General features: G+C 26.3%; 1 protein-coding gene across 2 annotated transcripts; it reads left to right on the forward strand.

The window, feature by feature from the left end:
• Positions 1-148: 148 nt before the first annotated feature.
• On the forward strand, positions 149-23,980 carry LOC107167884 (putative phosphatidate phosphatase). 2 transcript variants are annotated; one of them, XM_015517107.2, is made up of 6 exons: positions 149-530; positions 19,485-19,642; positions 19,786-20,000; positions 20,186-20,306; positions 23,208-23,381; positions 23,781-23,980. In XM_015517107.2, exons 1-6 carry the CDS (start codon positions 476-478, stop codon positions 23,928-23,930), a joined length of 873 nt encoding a protein of 290 aa, XP_015372593.2. In that variant the 5' UTR covers positions 149-475; the 3' UTR covers positions 23,931-23,980. The 2 variants fall into 2 exon arrangements, with proteins under 2 accessions (XP_015372593.2, XP_015372587.2); XM_015517101.2 differs by lacking the exon at positions 149-530 and adding an exon at positions 12,039-12,506.
• Positions 23,981-25,324: the final 1,344 nt, after the last annotated feature.

Genomic DNA, 25,324 nt, shown 5'->3' on the forward strand with positions numbered 1-25,324 from the left:
TCATATGTATATTGATAATAATAATTGTCATACTCAATAAGAGCACATGCTTGCGGAAAAAAAAAATGCTACAATTAAAGTAAGCCATGATAACGAAACGAACATTAACGTTAAAGTAAAACGATATTGAATAATAGTATGATGTGAACACGCGCCGCGGTTGGTTGTCGGTATATGGTATTACTCCAGTACGGCCGTATAGACGTAAACTAGTAAGTAGATTATACTACGTAACAATCAAGCGTGTGCCATTCTCTGGGCAACCATTGAATCGGACTGTCGTCGTCAGACCAGCGGGTTCGTGCCTTTTGGATTTACGCTCCATCACGTGGTGCTAAAATTTTACTTGTAAAATACAATAATAATATCATACTTTGTATTGAAAATACTTCTAAGGTGTTCGTTTTATTAATACGTTTTCGCAATAATAAATTTCGCTCATTTTAAAATTTTTAAACGATTAAATATCATCAAAATGGTCAATCAAAAGCGTTGGATATTTTTTCTCGATTCCGTACTACTAGTCCTGGGTAAGTAAAACTTGTTTGTTGCGTATTATCATATTTTATAACGAGAGGAATAAACTTCGTATTGTTTGCCATTAAATATAAAATTATGAATTGTTCCCCTATAATTAGGTACCTACACAAATTAACATTATTATATTTGACAACAATTATACGTTTTAAAATACGTTTAAGAATAATATATGCTACGCATACATTTTAATTTTAAAAATCACAAAAACAAAGACTTTTAAATTCAAATAATTTTAGAAATTCTTACAATGTTGTCCAACAATATAATTCAAAACTTTAGCATTAATTACATCAAATGTACCTATAGGTACCTACTACCTATTAATACATTTTAAATCCTATTGATCGTTCATATCATTTTAAAATACTTAGTAAACATGAATTGTTTTCATTTGTGTTACAAGTACTTATGAGAAATTGATTAGTTTTTCTTTGTCAAGGCTATATGGCCGTGAAAAACATGTTAAGCTTTGTGACCTAACAAATTAAAACTTTTATATTGTGTTTATATTGTGTATTAATATTAACATAAATGTTCAATATACGGTAACTATTATGTTCAGTGTTTATTAAACTTAAAATAAAAAAAAAATATTATATTTAGTTTAATATAACACTTTAATAGAGGTTTTATTTTTATATTTTACAGTAACATTCAATAATAGTTAAATAGGTATAGGTGTCTAATAGTCTAAATAAATAGTCTAATACTTATTATTTATTACTTATTAGTTGCTTATTTCAACTATAGGAGAATAACTATACACAAGTATTGTTGAGATAATCGGTTTTAATTTTGATCGTACCTAATTCTAAGCTGATAAGTTTTATAAGTAAAAACTCAAAAGTTTTTTATTGCACACGCGTGTCTAGATAATTTTACCTGTGTAGAGCGTGACTGTTAACAATTCATTCCCTTCCTTATCCAACAAATAATGGCAATAGGTACCTATGTATTATAATTAATAGTGTTTTTAAAAGGCTAAAGCGGGCGTGACTTAAGTAGTTTAGTGTTACATATTTAGGATTAATTGTTTTGAAATAATCAATTTTATTTAGAAAAATGCTATTGTAATATATATATTATAAAAATGTTTACAGTTTAATCCTTCAGTTTATCAACTACAGTATACCATTGACATAGTCCATAATAAGCTATATATTAAAAACTATAAAATTTACTAGATATTAAAATGTACACCTAATTATCTCTATAATAATGCCTAACACTTAAATTCATCAATTATTACTTTAGTCTCTAAAGTCTAAAGTTTGAAGATGTGATAGGTAGAGGCAAGGCGCATAATTCAAAAATCAAAATATAATTAGGTATCAATGTATACAATTATAATTCATATAAATTAAACTGAAATAATTTGAAAACTAAATCAAGACATTTAATTTGTAAAACATATTTTATTTTTATACGCTTAAATTAAAAAAAAAAACGTATAGGTAATTTGGATGCTATTCAAAAATTATTGAAATAATAAATTTTCACTATGATTTTATCTAACTTATTTCATACTTTATTTCTAAACATGATGTTTAAGTAATATATTATTATATTTATTAAATAATAATATTATTTCAATATTATATGTATACCTACTTATAAACTTTTTGTTTCGAATTCGTTCGTAAGTTTATAGGCCAAAGACAAAAGGGCAACAACCCTTAAAGTGTTGGAAGACTATGTGCGATTGTATTGATTTCGTTTGCAAAAAAAAAAAAGAAAAGAAGAAAAAGAAAAGATGTTATTTATTTATTTATTTCTATTGGCAATGTCCCAACAATAAAATTAGTTTTGGTAATATTATTCAGGTTCAGTAATATTTTTTTTTTTTTTTTTGTTCCATTCATGTTACAGTTTCAACTGCTAAGGTCATCAGATTAAAAAATATATGTATACAATTCACGTTACAAAATAGTAAATACAGTGTAAAAACTTAAACAGAGTTGTGCCTACATAGGTATTAATTGTTTTTAGTAAAGAATTGTATCACTTTTTTTTTACTAAAATATATTGCAAAAGGTAGTGTTTTTTTTTTTTTTTTACAAAGTGCAATAAAGATTAATTAAGAAATGATTGCCGTAAGCGATTTTCAACGCATATTTAAATAGTGCAACATTTCAACAGTGACGTTGATACTGCACTACGTCAACAATGAACTTCCTGCATTTTAAATGATTTTAATATGTAAGGATATTCATGACGTAGTGAATGTGACGTCGCTTATGTGTATAAAAAGGAAGTAAGGTAAAACCTGTCCCGGAAAAGCAAAAGGGTCATGCTAGTAAACCAACACATTATGACGTATAATTGGTAGTGTCAAATTGAAATAATAATTAATGTTGTATAGTGCTATAAAATATCATATTATAATATATTTGTATTATGTGTATATGTTGTCCGGATATGTGTTATGGACATGGTCTATTGTACAGGAAAAACAATAGATCTGTGCACATTGAGACGATTCCGAGGGGATGAGACTCGTGAACTTTATTACGTTATAATTTCAAACATTACTACCTAATCGTCCTAATCATAAATTTCAATGTCCAATGTGTAATTACTAAAAATATAACGGTAAAGTTTATATATAATTGTAAAATATAAATGCATAGGATTATTATTTAATCAAAATGACTACCTAGTGTATAGTTTTATGGGCACAATAATTGCGGATTAAAATATGTATGTAGACGAACGGCGATAAAAACGCTTGCGAAACAAATATATTATTACTGTATAAAGTTTACTTTGAGTACGTATTGCTGCTTTTATTACTGGGTATAAGTACCTACTACCTGGCAATTTTAATTCATACCTCGTCGTGTAATCAAAGATTAAAGATCAATGTATTTAGATTATGAATATGTTCAATCAGTAATCACTAATTATGATGTGTCGGGAGTATTGTTTTCATTATAATATTTCAACTTTCAAAATACATACCTAGTTAATAAGTATGTATAGCCGTATACCTAGGCGGCGGGGGGGGGGAAATTATATTGATGTAAAACTATGCAAGATCAAAGAAGTAAACGGTCGTAAATGTTTTAAGTATCTTAACCTAATCTGTATAGCCATCATTTGACGCCTCGGCCGGCGAGTTATTATGATTATTCGGTGTTTCTATAATGTATATTACCATTATTACCTATATACATATATACGGCCTACGTTGCCGATGGTATATATACAACAACAAAATTACCCATATATATTATTATTGCTATCATTAAGGGATTATTACGTATTGACGTGTAAGATAAATACCTATCTAAAAATGACAGCACATATAATATATATGAAATTATTTTAACAAGCTGCATGACAATTAAGACTTAATTAACTGGCTTGCTACGATATTCATTATTAGGTGGTACCTACCTACATATAGATAATTATCATACAAAAAACAATCTTGACGTATATTATGTTTATTTTCATTTTTATTTTAAGTAACCATCTATATTGTTAGGTAGTTAATTTATGAGCATCGAAAAATGAATACACGTCGCGGACAAGGGATAAAAAAAATAACTATGGACTATAGAATGGACATTTTGATGTATATTATAATATTATATTGTCTGTGCGTGTATTGTTAAACTGAAGATCTAATGCGATAATAAAGTGATTTTTAAGTCCCTTACAATAATAGCAAATGAAAATTATTTCGTTGTGATTCACATACTAAAATATTATATATACGATTATATAATATTTATTTTGTATTCAGCTATTGTAATATTTTTTTTTCATACGTACACAGCTCTCAAAATAACCATAACAATAGAAATGAGATTTTCGTCTAGTTTAGCTTCATTTTTCTCGTTATGTCGCACACAAGTTATATACGTGTATAATATAGATGTACATTGTACATAGACATCGTTTGACAATACGATTACAATACAATATTATAATGACAACAATAGTGACTAAAAATAACTGGAGTTGGAGTACGGTCATGACCATAAACATCAAAATCCAGCAACATCGCCACAATAGAAGTAATATTTTCCTTAATATTATGTAAATTTGAATTATCTACCCAACCTGTCTGTAGACTGTCCGAGTCTAGAAGAGAATAATTACGTGTGGATAGATTTATTCAATAATAAATACATCGTTTTCAAACTAAATATTTGATTGTAATTTGTAAGGCAATGGTTTTTTTTTTTAATGTATCGTATTAAAAAATTGTTTTAGAATAGATAAATATACTAGCTGATCTACTGCGGAATTTACAGGACCGAAAAACAGTAAATAGAACATAGAAATTAAAGCAATTTATATAAAAATATTAAAAATTATAATAATTATCCTATTAACGGAGTACAATTAACTTTTAATTGATAAATATATATGTTACGACATTAATAAAATGTTATGAGATGTTATTTTCTCTGACAAATTAGAGAGGGTACCAAGATTCATAGTAACAATGGACATTCTACAAAATAATACAATTCAAACAAATATGAATTATTTTGATCAAACAAAAATATATTCGTGAAGACAAAGAAGTTTACTGACAAACGATTAAAATAATGTAATATAATAAAAATAAAACAATGCAGTTGAAAATTTTGAATCCAACTTATGGAATTGACTTTCGTATGAAATCGTCATGGCAATAATGGAATAGAGTTATAAGTTATACGGGTGCGTATATAACTATATATATATATATATATCATGTCTCACAGCCGTGTTAGCAAAGTCATAAACAATTCGGTTTTTTAAATTATTTGTTTAATTTAAATATTTGAGATCTATCTTTTGAATGTTCTAATGTATTGGAAATTAGCTACAGTCGTAAATCAAAGTTTTTTTATAGTTTCTTAGGTTTGAATTACGACTATTTGATTTATTTATTATAAACATTTAATGTAAAACCCTAATTATAGCTCCCGAATTGTTATTAAGAATTAAGATTGATACTGATGGTTGCCAAGTTCTTATAAGCAGTAATTTTTCAAATTCTCAAAGTTTCTTAAAGTTATAAAAAAAACTGCCGATAATCTAATAAAAATAGATTTTTTAGGTATCGCAGCAAACGTGGATTCAACCGAAATCGCTTCATCACTGTACCTACCTATATTGTGTATCTTGTTTCTAATCTTATATTAATACTTTGTTTAAAAATAATTTTTAAACAATACTGTTAATGATTCAATGTGTATTAATGGGATTTTAGTTTAAATAAACAAAAGGGTTAATAAGTCAAGTATTTTAAGAATAAACTTATAAAATATATCACCGTTAATTTGACAGATCATGAAATATATATAAGCATTAGACACTTTAGTAGTTTAGTACTTATTATGGTAATCTTTTATTTACATTGGCATTTAGCCCAAAGTTTTACAGCTTACTGTTTTTAGATTGTTCTCTAATCTATTTTGAAGATGAGGCACCATCAAAATAAATTCCTAAACTATTGATTTTTCTAATATGATATTACTAGTACCTAAGTAACAATATTAACAGTTTATCCGAATCTATAATAAGAGGAAGTTCAGAACAACTGAACATCGTCCTCATTCAAGTATTTAAAAAATCTTTTTATATAAATATTATCGACCATGTAACATATTAAAAACAATAGTAACCTTTGACTATTGTCTATATCGTATAATAATATCCATAAAACTAAGAACCACATCTACCGCAACAGTTTATGAAATATTGACACCTGTATTTCTTTGTTTCATGAGTGATAAAATAATTGTAAACACTTTTATTTAAATATTATTATATTTATCGATAAATCATATTATACTATTTAAATACAATTTGTTGAAAATTAACTGAATTGTTCATATATCAGTAGAATAACTAAGGAATGCCTAGTCCTATTAGACTATTAGATGCAGCCGATGCAGGTATGATATGATTATAATTATAAATTACAATTTATGTCCATATCACTATTCATAAATTATTATTCATTACGAATAAAAACAAATTCACTAAACTAGTTTGGTAAGAATTAAGTATAAAGATTCCTGGTAGCCACTGAATATATATGTATGAATAATTAGTCATTAAAAAATCTGAGAATTTAATGCGATTTTTTCCAATCTTGACATAGAATTTGCGATGAATTTCTGATGATGTTTTTTAGGATTATATAAGTTGCATAAAGGGCAAATGTGTATAAGAAAACAGATGAAATTTGTACATGTGATTTGTATTGTGTACTATGCCCGAGAATGAGTAGCAAATGTATAAAATACGATTTATTAGTTACTATAATATATTGATTACGATGATTATATGACCATAAAAATCTAAAAATATACATATATTAATAATGTGTTCATCTTATTATATAGTACATAATATTTGCATATTAATAGTTTTTAAAAATAAGATTGTAATCGCTATATAGAACTTTTTTCTAATAATAACCTTCATTGTATATTTTATATTTAATATTTAAAATACTTGAATACAAATTATTTTTTTCATCTACCTAGCTATTTTTTTTTCTGTATATTACTGAATCATTAAAAAGGTAAGTACCTACATATTTTCCATAAAGTTGCCTTATGATAATTATTTTTAATTACTTACGAATTCAAATTTATTATATTATAGAATCAAGGTTTGAATAATTGTACCTAATCAGAGTATCATTTTTAAATTAAATTTTTCCTCAAAATAGTGTAGGTTTATACAATGTTTTTCGTACGGATATCTTTGTATAAGCATGATTAACGTCGTTTTATTAGTTTTCAAACTTTATCATTTTTACAACATTTACTTTAGTGGTGGTGGGCGTTGCTTGTCGTCTGTGGTTATTCGATTTGGGAATAATGAAATAATAATAAAATTAATGTACCCTCTTGTCATTGACGGAATTTATTACTCTAATACATAGCGGCTATATGGAAACAGTTTACCACTATGACTATACGTATAGTCGAGTTAAAATAAAACGCATACGTCGTATATAATATTATTATAACAATTGACATTACTCGCGGGTGATGAACTTGGAGGGCACGAGGCGTCATGACATTGACATTGACTCGAGCAAAATTCAATGCTGGTCCATGAACATGAGTTCATATTATATCCCTGCGTGTAGGTCACCCGTTGCACATTAATAATAAAAAATTAAAATTGTAGACGTACGTACAATGCAAATTATATACCTACGTAATATTTATTATTTTGTACACAGAGTGATTTTTTTTTTCAAATACATTTCACTATTTTAGACATTATTTTAGTCGATTTTCTTGTTCTAAAATTATAATAATTGTTCTCACATACATTATTTAGTACCTACTATCATAATTTATAATACTAAATTATTTTAATAGAATCTAATAATGCAAAAATAATTGCAAAATAATTGCTGTATGAATGGTAAAATTATTAGATTTTTCATAACTTATGAACGTTAAAATATTTTGAAACAAAAATAAATATTATTATAATATTTGAATAAATAAGTTCAGCTCATCGATTTTGCGCACTGTGTACCTACCTATTATTATTTATTAATATAGATACTTAATATTATTTTTTTTGGAGTCCGATAAATTTATAGTGAATTAATTTTTTTATATCTGTCCCTGTAATATGCGTGGATAAAATTACGCAAAATATTTTGTAAACCTATCAAAAAAACATTTATAATATAATTTACATTTGCAAATTTGAATAATATTCAAAAACTATATTGAACAATGACCATATTATACTATATATTACCTACACAAATCACGCAAAACCTCAACAAGCGTTGATAAAAAACATTGTTTGACATTTAAAAAAATGTTTTCAAAACATTTATTACTTTTTAGAGCTTATACATAATATATTTATGTTGTATGTTGTAATCGATTAATTAATTGTTTATCTGAATTAAAAATTAAAAATCACTTATATTTTATATAGGTACCTTATAATTATTTTAACCAACTAAAAATTTAAATTCAATTATGGATTACAGCAGTAGCGTAGGTAGAATTTTTGTATTAGAAAGAGGGTTAAATTTCACTTAAGAAATAACTATTCAACTTTTCTTCATTTAAATTTTTTTGTAAAAAAAAAAAAAAAAACTATAATACCTGACAAAGATTATCTTGAAATATTTAATAAATGAAAAAAAAACTTTTTTAAAATCATTTTTTGATACAGGTAGGTATATGCTAAAATAAGTCAATAAGTCAATAAAATAGGTAACAAATGAATACTAATATATTTTATATCTAAAAAATCAAAATTCGTAAATTTAAATAAGATTCAAATAGGCAATAATTATTGAGAAAGTATTTTAGAAATAAAAATACAAAATTGTTTAACAATTATACTGCTCCACTCTAATAGATTATATTTAGTTTTATAATATTATATAGAGGTAAGAAAAAAAAAATTATAGGTACAAGTGTTTAGTTTTAAGTAGTATCATTGAAACATAATAAATGATTTCTTATTGACTCATCATTTCTTCAATTCGTAAAATACAATATGAAATGATTATTATTATTTATTATTAAGAATCATTGTCATATGTAATCTTCCATGTATTATTTCAAAGATAGTTTTTTTTTACTCAACTTAATTTAAAAATAAAAACAAACATCTTTGTAAAAATGATTCCTATTATTTATGGTAAATGATAATAATTAATATTTAATAACGATAACTTTGTTGTATTTAAGTATAATTTAATAATATGTAGACATGACTGTTTAGATGTACTGCTTAAACTTTAAGACATTAATAAAATAATAAGTCAAGGTTAGACGTATTTAAAATCAGTTTCCAATTTCCTATAAAATTATTAGTTTATCGTTTATTTTAGTAGGTATATTATATAAATTATTATTCATAGAATTAATTTTCTAATATTTTTTGTTTAATATGGTTTAAGTGAAGTGTTAAGTGAAGAAACATTTATATCTTAATTAATTGTTAGTATATTAGAAATAAGTTTAAAAGTTAAACGCCATAAACTAGTAGTTATTTGAATATACATTTTTATTAGCTTTATCTCATTAGTTATTATAGCAAGTAGGTATTCATTAATACCTATATATTTAGGTGCGTCATATAATATTAAATGTCTTTGAAGTAGAAGAAGAAGAATAAAATTATAAAAGTTAAAATGTAGTCGTCTAATTCCAAACGCTCAGAATAATATTTTCTATGTTCACACTTATTGTGTGGCTTATTTAAGTCATTATGAATATTTTATATTACAGTTTATGACAGTACTTATTTAAAATACAAATTCCTAATGACAGTTTTTTAATTTATTTGTATATTTTTTCGTTTGATTAATTTTTATATTATATCGAACAAACATTTTAGATAATTAATCTAATTTCGTACTTTAGGCACTAACAAATATTTATTTTTATTATTATTTTATAGCCTACCCGATCTAAAATCTTTATTACACCAATTTTTTAATTTTTTAAATGAGATTATGAGGTTATTAATACATTGTTTTAAATCTATATTTATTTTTAGAGTATATACTAATAAATAAGAAGAGCTGTGACAAATAGATACAAAGAATAAAGAATAAAAGAAAATAAGAATTATATTATTGTATGATATATCGCTTCTAAACTTTTTACACAATCTACTTATTTAAATAAAAATTAATTTGAGTAATATAAATATATTATATGATACCTAGATAATACACTTATAACTTTTAAGTCATACTATTACAACCTAAGTACCTACTTACTTTTTAAGATTTAAAAATATATATTTAAATTCATTAAATGAATATTAATGGTTTTCCGGAAGAAAGAAATTTTTTTTAGAAGGTAATATATTCATGAATATGCATTATATACAATTGTATTATGTTATTATTATATTATTTACATTATGTATTTATATATCGTATATAAGTTAGGTAGGCATCTTTTTACCAAAGGGCAAAGGCATACCGGTCGACAGTATATTATCGATTTCTTTCACCGTTTTATATATATTTATATTAAACGCATAGGAGTATAATATCTGTTTTGATTATAATAGAAAGATAATTCAAGAAGCCTTTTAAAAAAACAACTTTGTTTATAACCTTGTATTATAAGAAATAGACAAATATAATATGCGCAGTATATGTATATAAGACAAGTGAAAAAAAATTTTTTTGCACTAAGTTTAATATTTAACACCGTCTGGTTTTTATAAGTTTTAATATCAACACACAATTTTTTATGTAAGCTAATGTTTATATAATATTGACAATTTGATGACCACATTTTGAGTGTGCAGTATTATTCTGACGTTGGCATAAATATTCATAATTATCTATTACTTAAATTTATGTTGATTTTCCATGAATATACATTTTTTTTTGGCATATAAATGTGTTCCTAAGTGAGCTATAAATGCATTTATTGACTTAACGAACGATACACCACACATTTTTATTGAATATTTTTTGCATATTTATTGATTTATTAATTAAAAGTACTTATTTATTAGTTTTGAAATTGTTCAACGCATAATTTTATGATAAAATAAAAGTTGTATGAAACAAACATCGATTAAAAACTTGGCAGATAATTAAAAGCATTGATTAAAAATCATATTCTAGCACCTGTTGTGGTCGTGTTATGAACAATTCATGACATCAATAACGTAATTATGTTATTATACCTACCTAGAAATTAGAAATATGTAGGTTAGTAGGTAGGTACCTATAACCTATTATCTACTATACCTACGTATCTATATTTCAAATTGATAGAAGAATAATTAAAGATTAGAGAATAGTTTTAATATTAAAATTTTAAATTTAGTAATTAAAGTCTAGCACTAATTGTCCTGTAGGATATAACAGTCTGCTCATCACAGATTGACAGATATCGTGCAAATCACAAGCAAATTGTAATTTATCATCCGTACATAATAATATTATTTTAACTCAGTCGACCCCTTCGTTTTGCGGGTAATCTATGCAAGCAAAATAATTTAATGTATAATCATTTCTATAAATGTGTCGTTAATGACGTTTTATTAAAATAGGGTCGACTTTATTATTTGATATAGGTGTCTACTACACACTATTACATGTTATACTGCAGATTTAATAAATAATAAAACTCCATCGCATTGTGAATTGCGACAAGTGCGACAGTATATTATATCCACACCTCACCTGTGCAATGACCTTGATTAAGCTTTTCAGCACTCAGATAATACATACCTATGTATATACATATATATCATTGTTTTCAATTTTAGACACGAATACGTTAATTTATGTCCCTCGCCGACCAGATGATAATATTATGATTTAATATACGTCTGTGTGGTGTGACCTACCTATAATATATATAATATTATTATGACGTTCCGTTCACAACGCGTAATGTAATATTGTACTATACCTACCTAGGTACCTACTATTACAGGTGGTATAAATTATAATATTGTATATAGTCGCGTAGTTCTGTGTTAGTTGGAGAGATCAACGACGACGACGGTCGCGCGCGGTATTCTACGCGTATAAGCAGTTAGTCTCGGACCTGTGACGTGTTTGAAAACTGTGCCGGCATTATAATAGTATATATTATAATATAGTCTTGTACCTCTATACCGACCTGGACAACGATGGGTTATTAATTCTTAGTCATTCGTGTTTTCTCTAGCCCTTTGTCGTTTACCGCCGCTGGTTTTCAATTAATTACTAAAAAACTAAAAACAACAGTATAACGAGTGCATTTTAAACTAAACTATATATATTATATGTATAGTGATGGCATAATACATGTTTAGTTGTTTTCTCTTCGTGTTTTTACTTTGTTCACCTCTTCTTTCTCTTTTGGTTTTTCTCGTGTAGTACATAAATTATCTTCCTCATACCTACCACATGATGGAACGCAATCAATTCGTGTTGCTGTGCAAAGAACTCTTTCAACGTTTGATTTCCGTAAAAATCAAAACGTATGCATGTAAGTAATATTGTGATAATCTTATTTAATCTAATAAAGGTATTCAGTAGAACTCAACAATAATTTAATATTATATTATAAATTGCCAATATAGTCTAATAGTATTGTTATTAATATATTATTTATAATATCAATGGTAAAATGGTATGTACTGATGGTACGGTTTAACTTTGTGAAATGCATTCTATATTTCTATGCTCACTTTCGCATCACTTTCCATCGAAGAAGCTGGCACCTAATTTAATGTAGTGCTACCAACTAACCGACTACGTCTGATACACGCGTTTGTTGTCTCTCAATAATAAAATAATAATGATACAATATTAAAATATAATATACCTTAGTTAGGCGTTGGCACAATTTCTGCAAGAACTGATAGACTTTGTCATTTTTATTTAAAGTAAATAGTGAGTAGGTGCCTATTAAAAAATACAATTAATGAATCATTTTCTAATTTCAATTTATAAAAAACATAATCAAGACAATACGTCAATAGGTCATGATATGTTTTTTATCGTGAAGTATAGGTATAATACAATAGTATATTATATGAACCCTGAAAAGATAGTTAACAATTATTGTAAATATCTAGGTTTATGCTTAATATTGTTCCTACCTATTGATTATATTAAGGTCAAAATTAATTCCATTAACACCATTCCATCGATGGTTTAGACTTAGAATAAGATACGATTATACGACGTTAACAAACAGTCAGTGGCAAAAAATTAAAATAGCTTCGGGAAACTAATATTTTCAAAATTTCAACGTGTTCAATGCCCATCAAAGGCTCAAACGACTTTATCGATATAATATTTATAATTAATACATTTTGGTAACTACTAGCTACTATCTATATATACTGGCTATACTGAATAAATTTCTCCTACTTAAAAGTTAAAGTGATAACAAATATCACAGAAAATATGTTCCTAATAAATTTTTCATAGTAATATAGAAATATTAAAGGTATCCTTATAAGGGTTTCATTATACCTAAATAATAATTATTTTATGCTGTGTTGCACAAACAATCATTAAACATATAATGAATCAGTAATTGATCTATTAAATTTAAGTAAATCATTTTTAATTAATTAATTTTCAATAGTCTTTATTATATTATAATCAATTATTTAAAGATACTACCAGCAGCTACCTGGCTATCATATAATATCAAAAATTAATAAACTTACTCAGTATGCAAACACGTGAATACCTACGTAATTTACAATATGTATTTATTTATTTTATGAGTCATCTTAATGATATCAATTTTATCATATAGTAGCCTGTAGCCTGCAGCCTGCAGGTATTAAAATATTAAACATAAATAGATAAGTGTTTATTTAATTTTTAGAATTAAAATCATGATATGTAACCATAATAATTTGTATTGGTTATTACAATTAAAAGTTTAAGTATACCTACTTAAATGATAAAGTATGATTACCTCCCTCGGCTCCCTCCTCCTCACACTATAATCTTTAGTATATTAATAATAAATGTTATTATTTAAGTATTAATCCACTTATTTTTCATTTGTATGAAATTTACTTCTTTAGTTATATGAATGCATACAGGGTATTTTATTGAAATTTAGGTTAGTGCAACATTAAAACGTATGTAAATATTAAATGATATACATATAATATAGACATATGAAAATGGGTCAAATGTCAATGTTTCTATTTGTATAATTATAGGATGGTGGATGAATTATTATATTTTAATAAATTTGCAAATTAGTGTTGTAAAAGTTTGAAGAATAACAAATTTATCAAATATTTAAAAATGGTGGAGTTTTTTTTTACGTGGGTTGGATTTACATTAATATTTTATGTAGGTAATACATTTACGCAGCATTATTAAATAAGATTTACATCGAATTTTGTATATACATTTTATTCGGCTATATAAATATTAATTATAAATTATAAATTTATATGCTAAATAAACACATAAATCTACCTACCTACTATACGAATGTAAATTATTTAAACACTATTTGAAATTTAATTTAGTATTTGGTTTCACAATATATAGGTACATTGTTAGTTTTATCAACTTGAAGAGTAAGTAGACATTTTGATATTTACTTTAAGAGGATGTCTGCGCAATATTTGTTTTCTTTCTCAAACCCACGTGCTATACAAATTTCCGAGCGAGAGAACAAACAGTGCACTGACATCTTTTTGAGTTAAATCAGTCTCTTCAGTGTAGAATATTTTTTTTCATAATATTTATGCTAGGGATATTTATAAATTATCAGTTCAGCAGTGCATTGAGGGCCAGGGTGTGGGCTTTTTCGAAAAAAAATCATTATAGATGTTTTAAAATGGTGTAATAAAATTATAATATTCTTGTGGAACTGAACTAACAATCTGCGGATTTACGATCTGACAATTTACGGATGAAGAGAGAAATTCAATTGCATCCATTGCGTTGGACGGAGCTCTCAGACCGGACGCTACCACAATCACACGGGTTCTCAAATTCTTAAAAAAAAACCTATCTGTATAATAAAATCTGAAAAAAAATGTGTGTATACTAATTGTGACTAATGACCTTTGTTGCTGAATGTCAAATATGTTCAATAAAAAAAAAATTTTTTTATTATTTTTATTTTTCACATGATTGGCAATACTAACAAGGCACACCGCATATTTTATGTTATAGGTAACTTATAACTATATATAGATAAATTAATTATATAAAATATGTTAAAATTGTATATCATTATATAGAAATACGTAAATACGGTGTACCTAATTGAAAGACGGGCGGGATTTTATAAATAAATGCGTATTGCACTATAATTTTCGATAAAAAAATAGGCTTTATTCAAAATAAATTACTACGCATTGGCGATACGTATCGTTGATTATTGATTATGATTAATTGTGTGTCAAATCCGTTGTGTTAATGATTCAGTGGAGTGATGTGTTGTAATGTTGGAACGCTGGATCATCGCGTAACTGAATCATTGTATTCTAAAATTAATGTAATACGGTTTAAAAACTATTTATTTTGGTTATAACTACATTCAAGTAAAAATACCTAAAATATGTTTAAAAGATATACATGAATGTATAATGTACCTATTGTTATTTATTGGACTTGGGCTTGTAAACATGAACTATTGTATGTAGCGTGTAAAATAATTTAGATAATAATATTAATGTAAAAGGTCAAAGTACCAAACTATATTTATAATATAACCCCAATATTTAATCTATGAAATTTCTACAATAAGATACTTATTCAAAAACGGTACTTTTATTCTACACAAAAGGTAGTTGACTAACAATAAACATAAGGTCTTAAAAAACGTAACTAAAAAAATAAAAAAAATTAAAACATTAAATTAAACGAAACTTACGACCTATGTGAACAATATTGTTAGCTAATCTGGATTCAATATAAACCGATTTAAGAAATTAAATAAAATATTTAAAGGGAGCAGGATGTTGCAAAGTTAGAGTAATTGATCTGACGCAATCAAATAATTGAAAACGTCTCAGAAAACTGTTGTGCATCATATTTTTTACGCAAACTAAGCAATATATGAGATCAACAAATCTCATAAATAATTTTATTTCATTTCCAGAAACCAAATTAATCGACAGGAAATATTGTTTTAACATAGATATGTTTTTTTGATCGGATATGTAGTGTTAATTATAATTTTCGAGAATGGTCTGAACATGGGTTTAAAAGGTTACCTCTTGATTTTTCGGTTCGAAACGTAAATGGTTAAGCATTTTAAAAGTGAAGGTTTCTCTAATGTCCTAACGCTTAATATTATAGAAGTACGATTGAATTTGTGATAGATTCATCACAAAATTGTCGTCGTTTATAATTTTATTTACCTTTTTGAATATTTGAGTAATGAGTAGTATTCACGTCGTGATGCATTTTTGGCTTTAAATCTCCAGATGAAACTGTGACTAAGAAGGGAGAAGAAACTATCGTAATTAAACGAAGTGATAGAATGTCTGCTGCAGTGTGGACAGTATACTACAGATGCTATGATTTTAATAGTTTTATGATTTTAATTTTAAAAATACTTTTATTGCAGATGATTATAAAAAGTTTCCATTAAATTGGTTACATAAATAAAATTGTTTAACTGTGTAAAAGAATATTTAATTATAATAGACACTCCACTGTGGGAAATTTTATCTGGATGATTTTGTAGTTTGTTTTGTAGCAAATTTAAAAGTTAATTTGACTGATGACATGGTTCTATTTCTATACGGCTATCTCATATATTATGGCCTAGAGATCACGGTTGCACCGAATTGAAGGGTTATAGAGGAACTCTAGGTTATTACGCTGCCTTAAAAAATTAATCGATTGAAATAAATCACGATAAATTCTATTACAATTGTATAAGCTATAAATATTTCTTTGAAACTGAACGTGTATCTTACACACTATTAAGATTATGAATCATAATCGTAACTAGAATTATGTATTGTGTATTTATGTATACATTTAGTTGAATAATTTTTGAACGATATTATTACGAGCAAAATTCATAACATAATTGCTTGTATGCAATCTGCATTGGAGACCGGATAGTAGTTACATATACAATATTTAAAAATAATAAAGGTAAATAAATGTATTTTAATGTTGTGATATCATCGCAATGTATTGTAGAGTTAATTTTAGTAAAATATTATTTATTCAAAACAAATATTGGATAATAAATAATAATTCGTTATACTCGTATAACCATGCATAAAAACATGACTGCAAATTGTATTGTTTTACTAGATGATAATGATAATTGATAAGACGTACAAAGTTCATAAATTTGCTGGTATACGAATAAACAATATTTTAGGTTTATTATTATTATTTTTTTTTTAAATGCCTATATTAAACGTTATAAACTTATAACATAAAGTATACATATTATGACGTTCAAATAATCGGTTAATAAATATAACCGACTCAGTCTATTTTTGTGTATATATATATATTATATTGTCCATGTTTCCAACATACCCAAAGACTACAAGTTAAGTCTTTTGAAATTGGATATTTTGTTAAGAAAGTAAAGAAGTAAAGATTATTTAACTCACTACGTACTACATAGAGTTATTTTTAAAACAGTTAAGCAAATATTAATTTTAAAATATTGACTTAAATTATTTTAAGTGCCCGTATATGAATAAATTAATTTGACTTAATTTTTATGGTGGGATGTTTTAAAAATAAATATAGGTAGTATTTTATTCAATGTTATATCTTGAGGTAGTCTACTAAAGCGGATTAATTCCCCCCTTCCCCATAAGAAAAAAAATTCTTATTTTTTTTATTAGTTAAAATAGAATATTTACTATCTGTAATATTTGTACACACAATAAGTAAATTTGATAAATAATAAATAACATAACGCGAGTGACGTGAGGAGGGAAGCCCATCATTGTGGATACTCCCTAAATAAATTTCTGCAGACAACTATTTGTTTTTCACAGTGAATTAAAAATAAACTTTTTTCTGTCATTAAAATATATTAAAGCCTCTCTCGAAAAAAATCCTGGCTATAGCGTTGGATTGATTGAATCAATTGAATCCTAATCTACTATTATAATAGTAGAAAAATATTGGTTGCAACTTAGGTATTAACAAAACATTCACTTACAGCAATGTTATTACGGGTATTTACTATTTAGATATTTAGTAGGTGATGGAGTAGGTTATGAATACAAAGTAAATTTTAAGTAGGCGCGTTTTGCGTGATGTCGTTTCATTAGGATAATTCAATTTTATTAAAACAAATAACAAATCTTGCACAATAGTTCAATTTTTACGTTGTAGTACACGATATAAAGTAGGTGCCTGACCAGACAGAAATAAATATCAACAACTCTACATAATATTTATTTCCAGCTAATAACGATGATTGACAGCTATATTAAAATTAGTTGTACCTAACACTTGAAAAAAAGATAGATGATATTTTAGATTTTTTTAGGGGTTATATTCGATAATATTATATTCTTCATAGGCGAAACTACGGGTTAGGCGCAGGCCACTAATGCCATGGCCTGATCTAATACTAACTGGATAATATACCAACATAATAAAATTTAAAATTTAAATAAACTTGTTTTATAATTAGAATGTTTTTTTCATATTTTTCATTTGGCCTGTCCTAATACAATTTTTTAGTTTCACCAATGATATTCTTATAGTTCATAAAAATGTTAAGCTCCTGCTTAACATTATATATTGTTTGCATTATAATCGTTAACTCTATATTATAGGTACCGAGGTATCGATATTACTCTAGACTAGGTGTCGTGTGTGCCTTGTCATACAGTAGGTAAGTCTAATGAGGATGTGTCAAATTCAAAATTGTGTTCAAATTATAAATCTTTGTTTTTATAAAACGATTCAGTTTAGAAACAACCAGATTAAATTTCTAAAGATATTTTATGACCTAGGTATACTAAAGAGAGTAAAATATTTATAAATATTTCTATTCTTTGAATTAATTTTCATCTAACTACACGTTTTTTAAACAATAATAGTAGGTAGGTACTTACATAACAGTTACCTACCATGCATAATATAAATTACTACAATTTTTTGAGTACACTACGTTAGCACATTGCATAACATATTATCTCTTATAAAATAACAACATTCTATTTCATTATACGACATTTGTTTATGATATCATTAATTATCTACTGAAATTCTAGCCATGTGACCTGTGACATGTGAGTGCATTTTACGGTATATGATTAAATTCATAACATATAAGTGCTTTTTTTTTAGGTCTTCCCTCAGACCTATAAGTTGCACAGAATATCCTAAATAAAATGTATAAATAATTTATTATTAATGGATAAATGTCATAAATCATAATGATACACTGTTTATGTTACATAATAATATTTCTTTAAGGATTACAAAAATTATACATTTAATTTTTAATTTTTGTTTTTGTTTTTAGTTTTGATTGCAATGGGTTTGGTAGAATTCGGTAGTATTCCACACTTGCAAAGTATTGGATTTTTTTGCGGGGATCCCAAAATAAGCTATAAATTCAAAGGTGACACGGTGGAGTCCCACGTTCTTGTACTGGTTACGCTCATAATTCCATACTTGATCGTAAGTCGAAATAAATTAACATTTATATGCATAGAGACATAGAGTGAAGTCGCAAAACACACATCATATTATAGGCATATTCAAAATAAATAATAATATGATATACTATTGAGATTCATAAATACGATGAAATATGCACACAGGCGTTGACGACCGAATACTTCACGAAACAAAAAAACAAATTTGATTCCGAACGGTATGAATGGCTTAAAGAATCGTTGCGGTGGTATCGGCAGTATATCTTAGGACTGATATTCGTGTTTTTTATAACAGACGTTGGTAAACTTCTGATTGGTGAGCCAAGGCCACATTTTTTAGATACTTGCCTTCCTAAAGAAGCCAAAAACTGCACTAATAGGTAATTATCTAACTATGATTATAAATTATAATACACTATCGCTATTAACCGAATTAATATTATAACATATAATATATACGTATATCAAACATTTTATCGGATCAAATAAATCTAACTAATAGGTACTTAACGATTATTTTATTTCGATTTATTAAAACAACGTTATTTACATAATGTTCATTTAGATACATTGATCGTTATACGTGTATGAACGAAAATGAAAGCACATATATCATAAGAGATGCTAGCAAATCATTTCCATCGGGCCATGCTTCCATTTCAGTTTACGGATCAATATCTATGGCCGTAAGTATGAAATTTAACATTTTTCTTTATCTAACAACTTATAATTTACAGGTCTTGGATTGTTTTTATAATTTAGTATAGTTTTAAAATTTTTTCGCTACTCATAAAACGTTAAAATTAGGCGAATGCATAGTATTTTAATAGAGATCTTCTCAGACGTGATGAGTAATATAGGGGTGAGTTTTATCACTCACTAATGAGAGGGGGTTTAATTGAGGCTCAGAATTTATGTAATTGTATTTTAAATCTATATACAAATTTAATTAACATAATATGTTTTTACTAATATTTTAACTTTTTTTTTTATGTATTTGTTTCACAATAACAACATAGGTAACGTATTTTAAATAGTTATATTGGTATTGATTTTCATCTGTAACCATTAATAAGAGTAATTATATAAAAGTAATAACAAAAATGAACTGTTTATTTAAAAATAATATCTTTATTACGTCATTAATTCCAAATTTCTTTTTTTTTTAACTTTTGAAAATCGTCCAATGATATTATTATCCGTTGAGACAATATTCTTCAATGAAGATATTTTATGATAATTATTGATAAGTGTATCATAATACTTGACTTAAAAAAAAAATAAATAGCTTAGTCCCAAGTTGCCCCCATAGCTCCTCCGTTAAACCCACCACTGATGAGTGTCAGAATGTGAACTAATTGGTTTTGTCACATAACGCCATAGTATTTTTTGACGGACATCTAAGGAAAACCAAATGTTGTTTTGGTGTTTCTTGTAATTTTATAAGTTACTAGGGTTAACGAGTACCCTCAAAACTTGAAATTCAAACACGGTGTGTAGGTACAAATATTTGTATAAATATTAATTTTAGTTTATATAAATAATTGGCTTATATAGGGTACAAACACTACAAACCATGAGGGGTCCAGATATGGTACCTACTCATGGCATTAACTAATCAAAATTGTGCAATTTTAAATTGTAAATGTAATTTATACTTAAAAATGTGGACAACTGGGTAGGTAGTGCTCTACAGTGTACAGTGTGGCGTAATTGTCGAGTGGGTCACTGTAATGGATGTGTTAAATTTTAACTCAATGATATAGGTATCATTGAATATAGTATAAACCTCTAAATATTCTATCTATATACTATATACAGAGTGGAAACGTTTTACATTCTGCATAAGATACAATATTCATTTCATTGATCACACAAATCAATGTACACAATACTCAAGACCACTAAAAATATCGATTACGTATTTTATAATTTAGAATGACGTGAAACAAGTTAGTGGTATCTATGAATTAGTTGAAAAACTTTTTAACTCAAGATTAGTCCTAATATTTTAAAAATTTCACTGTAGATATTTATCATTATTTAATGATGACAAAAATGTCAAGTACTAATGCAAAGTTAATCATGTAAGTACTAAGTAGATAGTTTATACTGAAACCAAAAAATCAAAGAAGCATAATTTTTTTTAGACACATAAAGTTTACATTAGGAAAAAATTAGATATTCAAACGAAGAATACGGGTTTAGTTATTTTTTCGTAGTTCAAAAATATTATTCGTGGTGACTTGACACTTACGTATCGTTCTGGGTATGCAATTATTTGCATGCACATGCAGTGACGTTATAAAACAATTTAGATTATCTATTCGTATGATTTGCCAAACCTAGTATAACCACGAACCACTCAGTTGTACGGTAAATGACAAATAGTAAATTGGTATTGACTCAAAATTTAAAAATATTAACTTTTATAATAAAATAATTATTATAATATGTAAATACCTAATGTTTCAGCAAAAATTAATTTAATCTATCGAACCTGCTATAGTGCTATTACTAATAGTAAAATAAATTACAATAATAGTAATACATTAATCTCAAATATTATATAGAGTTCTAAGAGTTCTTAGTAAAATAAGCATACAGATCCGTCTTCGCTCAGATTGTTTTTCGTATCTTATGATTGAAAATATTTTATTCAAAAGTTAACATTTACATTACAGTGGCTTATTCGATGACAGGGTACACTTAACAGTTAACACCTATTATAAAAAACTGTACAGCAGAGCGTTAACCTATTTTTTTTACACTTGGTTATGATTCATTTTTTACACATTTTGTTTGTTTAGTAGATATATGTGCACACACACACATATACATGTCATATATTTAGGTTCTGTATAGTTTATTTGAATAGACATGTCATTCTTTATCATGTAAATTTATACAAATAAAATAATAAGTGTTGTCTCTGTCTAACAAACGTATAACACGGCAAAATTGCGTTCATCGGAATTCAAAAGAACCGTGGTGTTATTAGTTTCAATATTAACTAGAGATCAATAAAATCAATTACTTAAAGTCAATTGATCTATCACAAAAATAAAAAGGAAAAATATTATCTGTCCATATATAATGTCGGGTTTTTATTATATTTCAATTTTTGAGCAAGTTTTGATTAATTAAAGTATTGTTATTTGAAATACTCATAACAGTCATAACTCATTCAAAAAATAATTAATTACTTTAAATTATTGTAAAAAAAAATTCGTTCAAACATGCAGACAATGTCCTCGTCTTAAAGTTTGATTAACGATAATGTTATCACATATGTCAGATAGGAACTTGAAATGCTAAAATCTCTCCAATATTAATGCTAATAAATAAAATCCCAAGATTGGTTCTGCTAAAACGCTGAACACAAATTTACTATGATGAACGTTTGTAATACCGAAAATACGTATGAGAGTGTGACCTATACAGATGTTTTTGTCTAAAGGTACCTTGAGCCTACGCCTTGTCTTCAGTTTATTCGTATTCGCTAAATAATGTTTAAATTGTTTTATTGTTCTAAGTTTTTTAACTATGTCTGTACAATATATTTTATAAAGTTGTTGCTTTTACAGTGGTATTTGCATAACAAATGCAAATCGCGTTCGTTGCTGTTAATGCCAGTCTTACAAGCGATGTGCATGCTCTGGGCAATGTTCTGTTCTCTGACTAGGATCACAGATCACAGACATCATTGGTGGGATGTATTGGCCGGTTCGATAATTGGAATCGTGATCTCCACTTACATTGTGAGTGTGAAAATATTTTAGTTGGAACATAGATGATGCCTGCCTAACTACTTGGTTTAAAATTTTAATTTTAATAATGATATATTTTCAATAATCGTGTATATTTGAAATGCGGTCAGCTAAGACCTATGCTATAAAAGCAACGAAATAATAATACAATTATAATTGGGTCAATAACATTTTACAATAGGTACACGTCTATATGTATAAGAACCTATTGACATTACCTGCAAATAAAAGCAGTTAACCTTTAAAAGTTTAAACGCTCCCCTTGAAAATATAGAAAACTAATAATATACACTTTTTATATCTGAATATAATATTAGAATATGATATACATTCTATCTGGAAAATATTTATTTCATATTTTATTGATTTTATTTTTCGTGTGTTCACCAGAACGGATTGTTTGATAGACGAAAGAACGATAACAAATCGCATTCGACCACTGAAACCTGGTCCAACGAAACGACAGATAACGGGTATTTCACTGCAGGAAGACTCTTAAACGTCGTCGCCGATGGTAAAAATCCATCTCTAAATTTGTAATTTTCACCAAAATGCGACCATACAAATAAAATACTCACTTTATATTTTTACACTGTACAGCATTAATTTTATTGAAACGAAAAAATATTTGTTAATTTTTAAACATCAGTATTCTCGCTATATAACTGTGCATATATATATACTTATATATGATATATTAAAATACATATATTAGAATATTACTATGTAAATTACCTAGGTAGGTACCTAAATTACTTCATTAGATTTAGCAATACGTGACAAATAATTGGGACTTAGATTAGATGTATATAGTTTGCGCGTTTGGTCCCATTATTATACAATATTTATAACTTTCCTATTTAATAAAGTACCTGTAGTTGTTTTAAATTTTAAATTATTTTTTAATGTTTGTTGTCTTGTACATATCACTATTATAATAATATAGTTTTTAATTATTATTATTATTTTTTTTTTTTCATTAAAACATAAAGCTTGTATTATAATATGCATAATACATACATAATTAATAATATAATAATATATTAGATTATATTATGTATTGTATATTAATTTAAAGTTTAAAAGTGTTCAATTAATAAAATTGAACCTATATTTGTATAATAATTAGGCGCACTTTTAATACCCGTCGTTTACTATCGTTCAACATTTATCCGACATATTTATATTTATATTTACACAATGTTAATATTTTTATACGAAATAATTAATTGTACCCAACTATTATACTAAATATAGTAGTCAGTGGATTATTTCTCTTCACCTACAAAGTTAAAAATTACTATATAAACGTGGTTGAATTTGAATAGGTATATTATCCCGCATATTATACTTATTCTATAGACTATAATAATACATGAATGTTATTAATTTTTTTTTAATCTCAGTGTTATGTTTGAAAAATAAAAGTTCCTTTGTAAACTGCGTGTTGTATACCTGCATGTTCCTATACGGCCGCTGTACGATTTGATAATGAACACAGATCATCGACAAAGAAAGACATTTAATTCTATATTCACTCATTAAAAGGCGAACAATGTGTTTCTTTCAATAGCCTCAGTTCTGGGTTGTATAGTCACAAACGAGTATAACTTAATGAGACGAAAACATAATGTAATTATTAAAATGATGCATTTTTAACTAAATAATGCGTTTTAAACGCGTACAATTATTTTGTTTTTCATAAAGTATAATATATGTTGCGAGTGGTATGATGATACGGAACACAACATTTTTTTACGTTAATTGGCCATTATTTTTTATGCGTTCTTTTGAATTTATCATACTCGATGATAAATGGTTCGCAATAACTAATTATCAATGTGTGCAAAAATAGAATTCGCTAAACTTACATACTAATATTGAATCAGCAATTGGATGACTATACTATGAATAAAAACAATTTTATAAAATCA

Source organism: Diuraphis noxia, unplaced genomic scaffold (assembly GCF_037042655.1).
Source record: "Diuraphis noxia isolate RWA-SAM2 unplaced genomic scaffold, SU_Dnox_SAM2 contig0002, whole genome shotgun sequence".
NCBI classification, from domain to species: Eukaryota; Metazoa; Arthropoda; class Insecta; order Hemiptera; family Aphididae; genus Diuraphis; species Diuraphis noxia.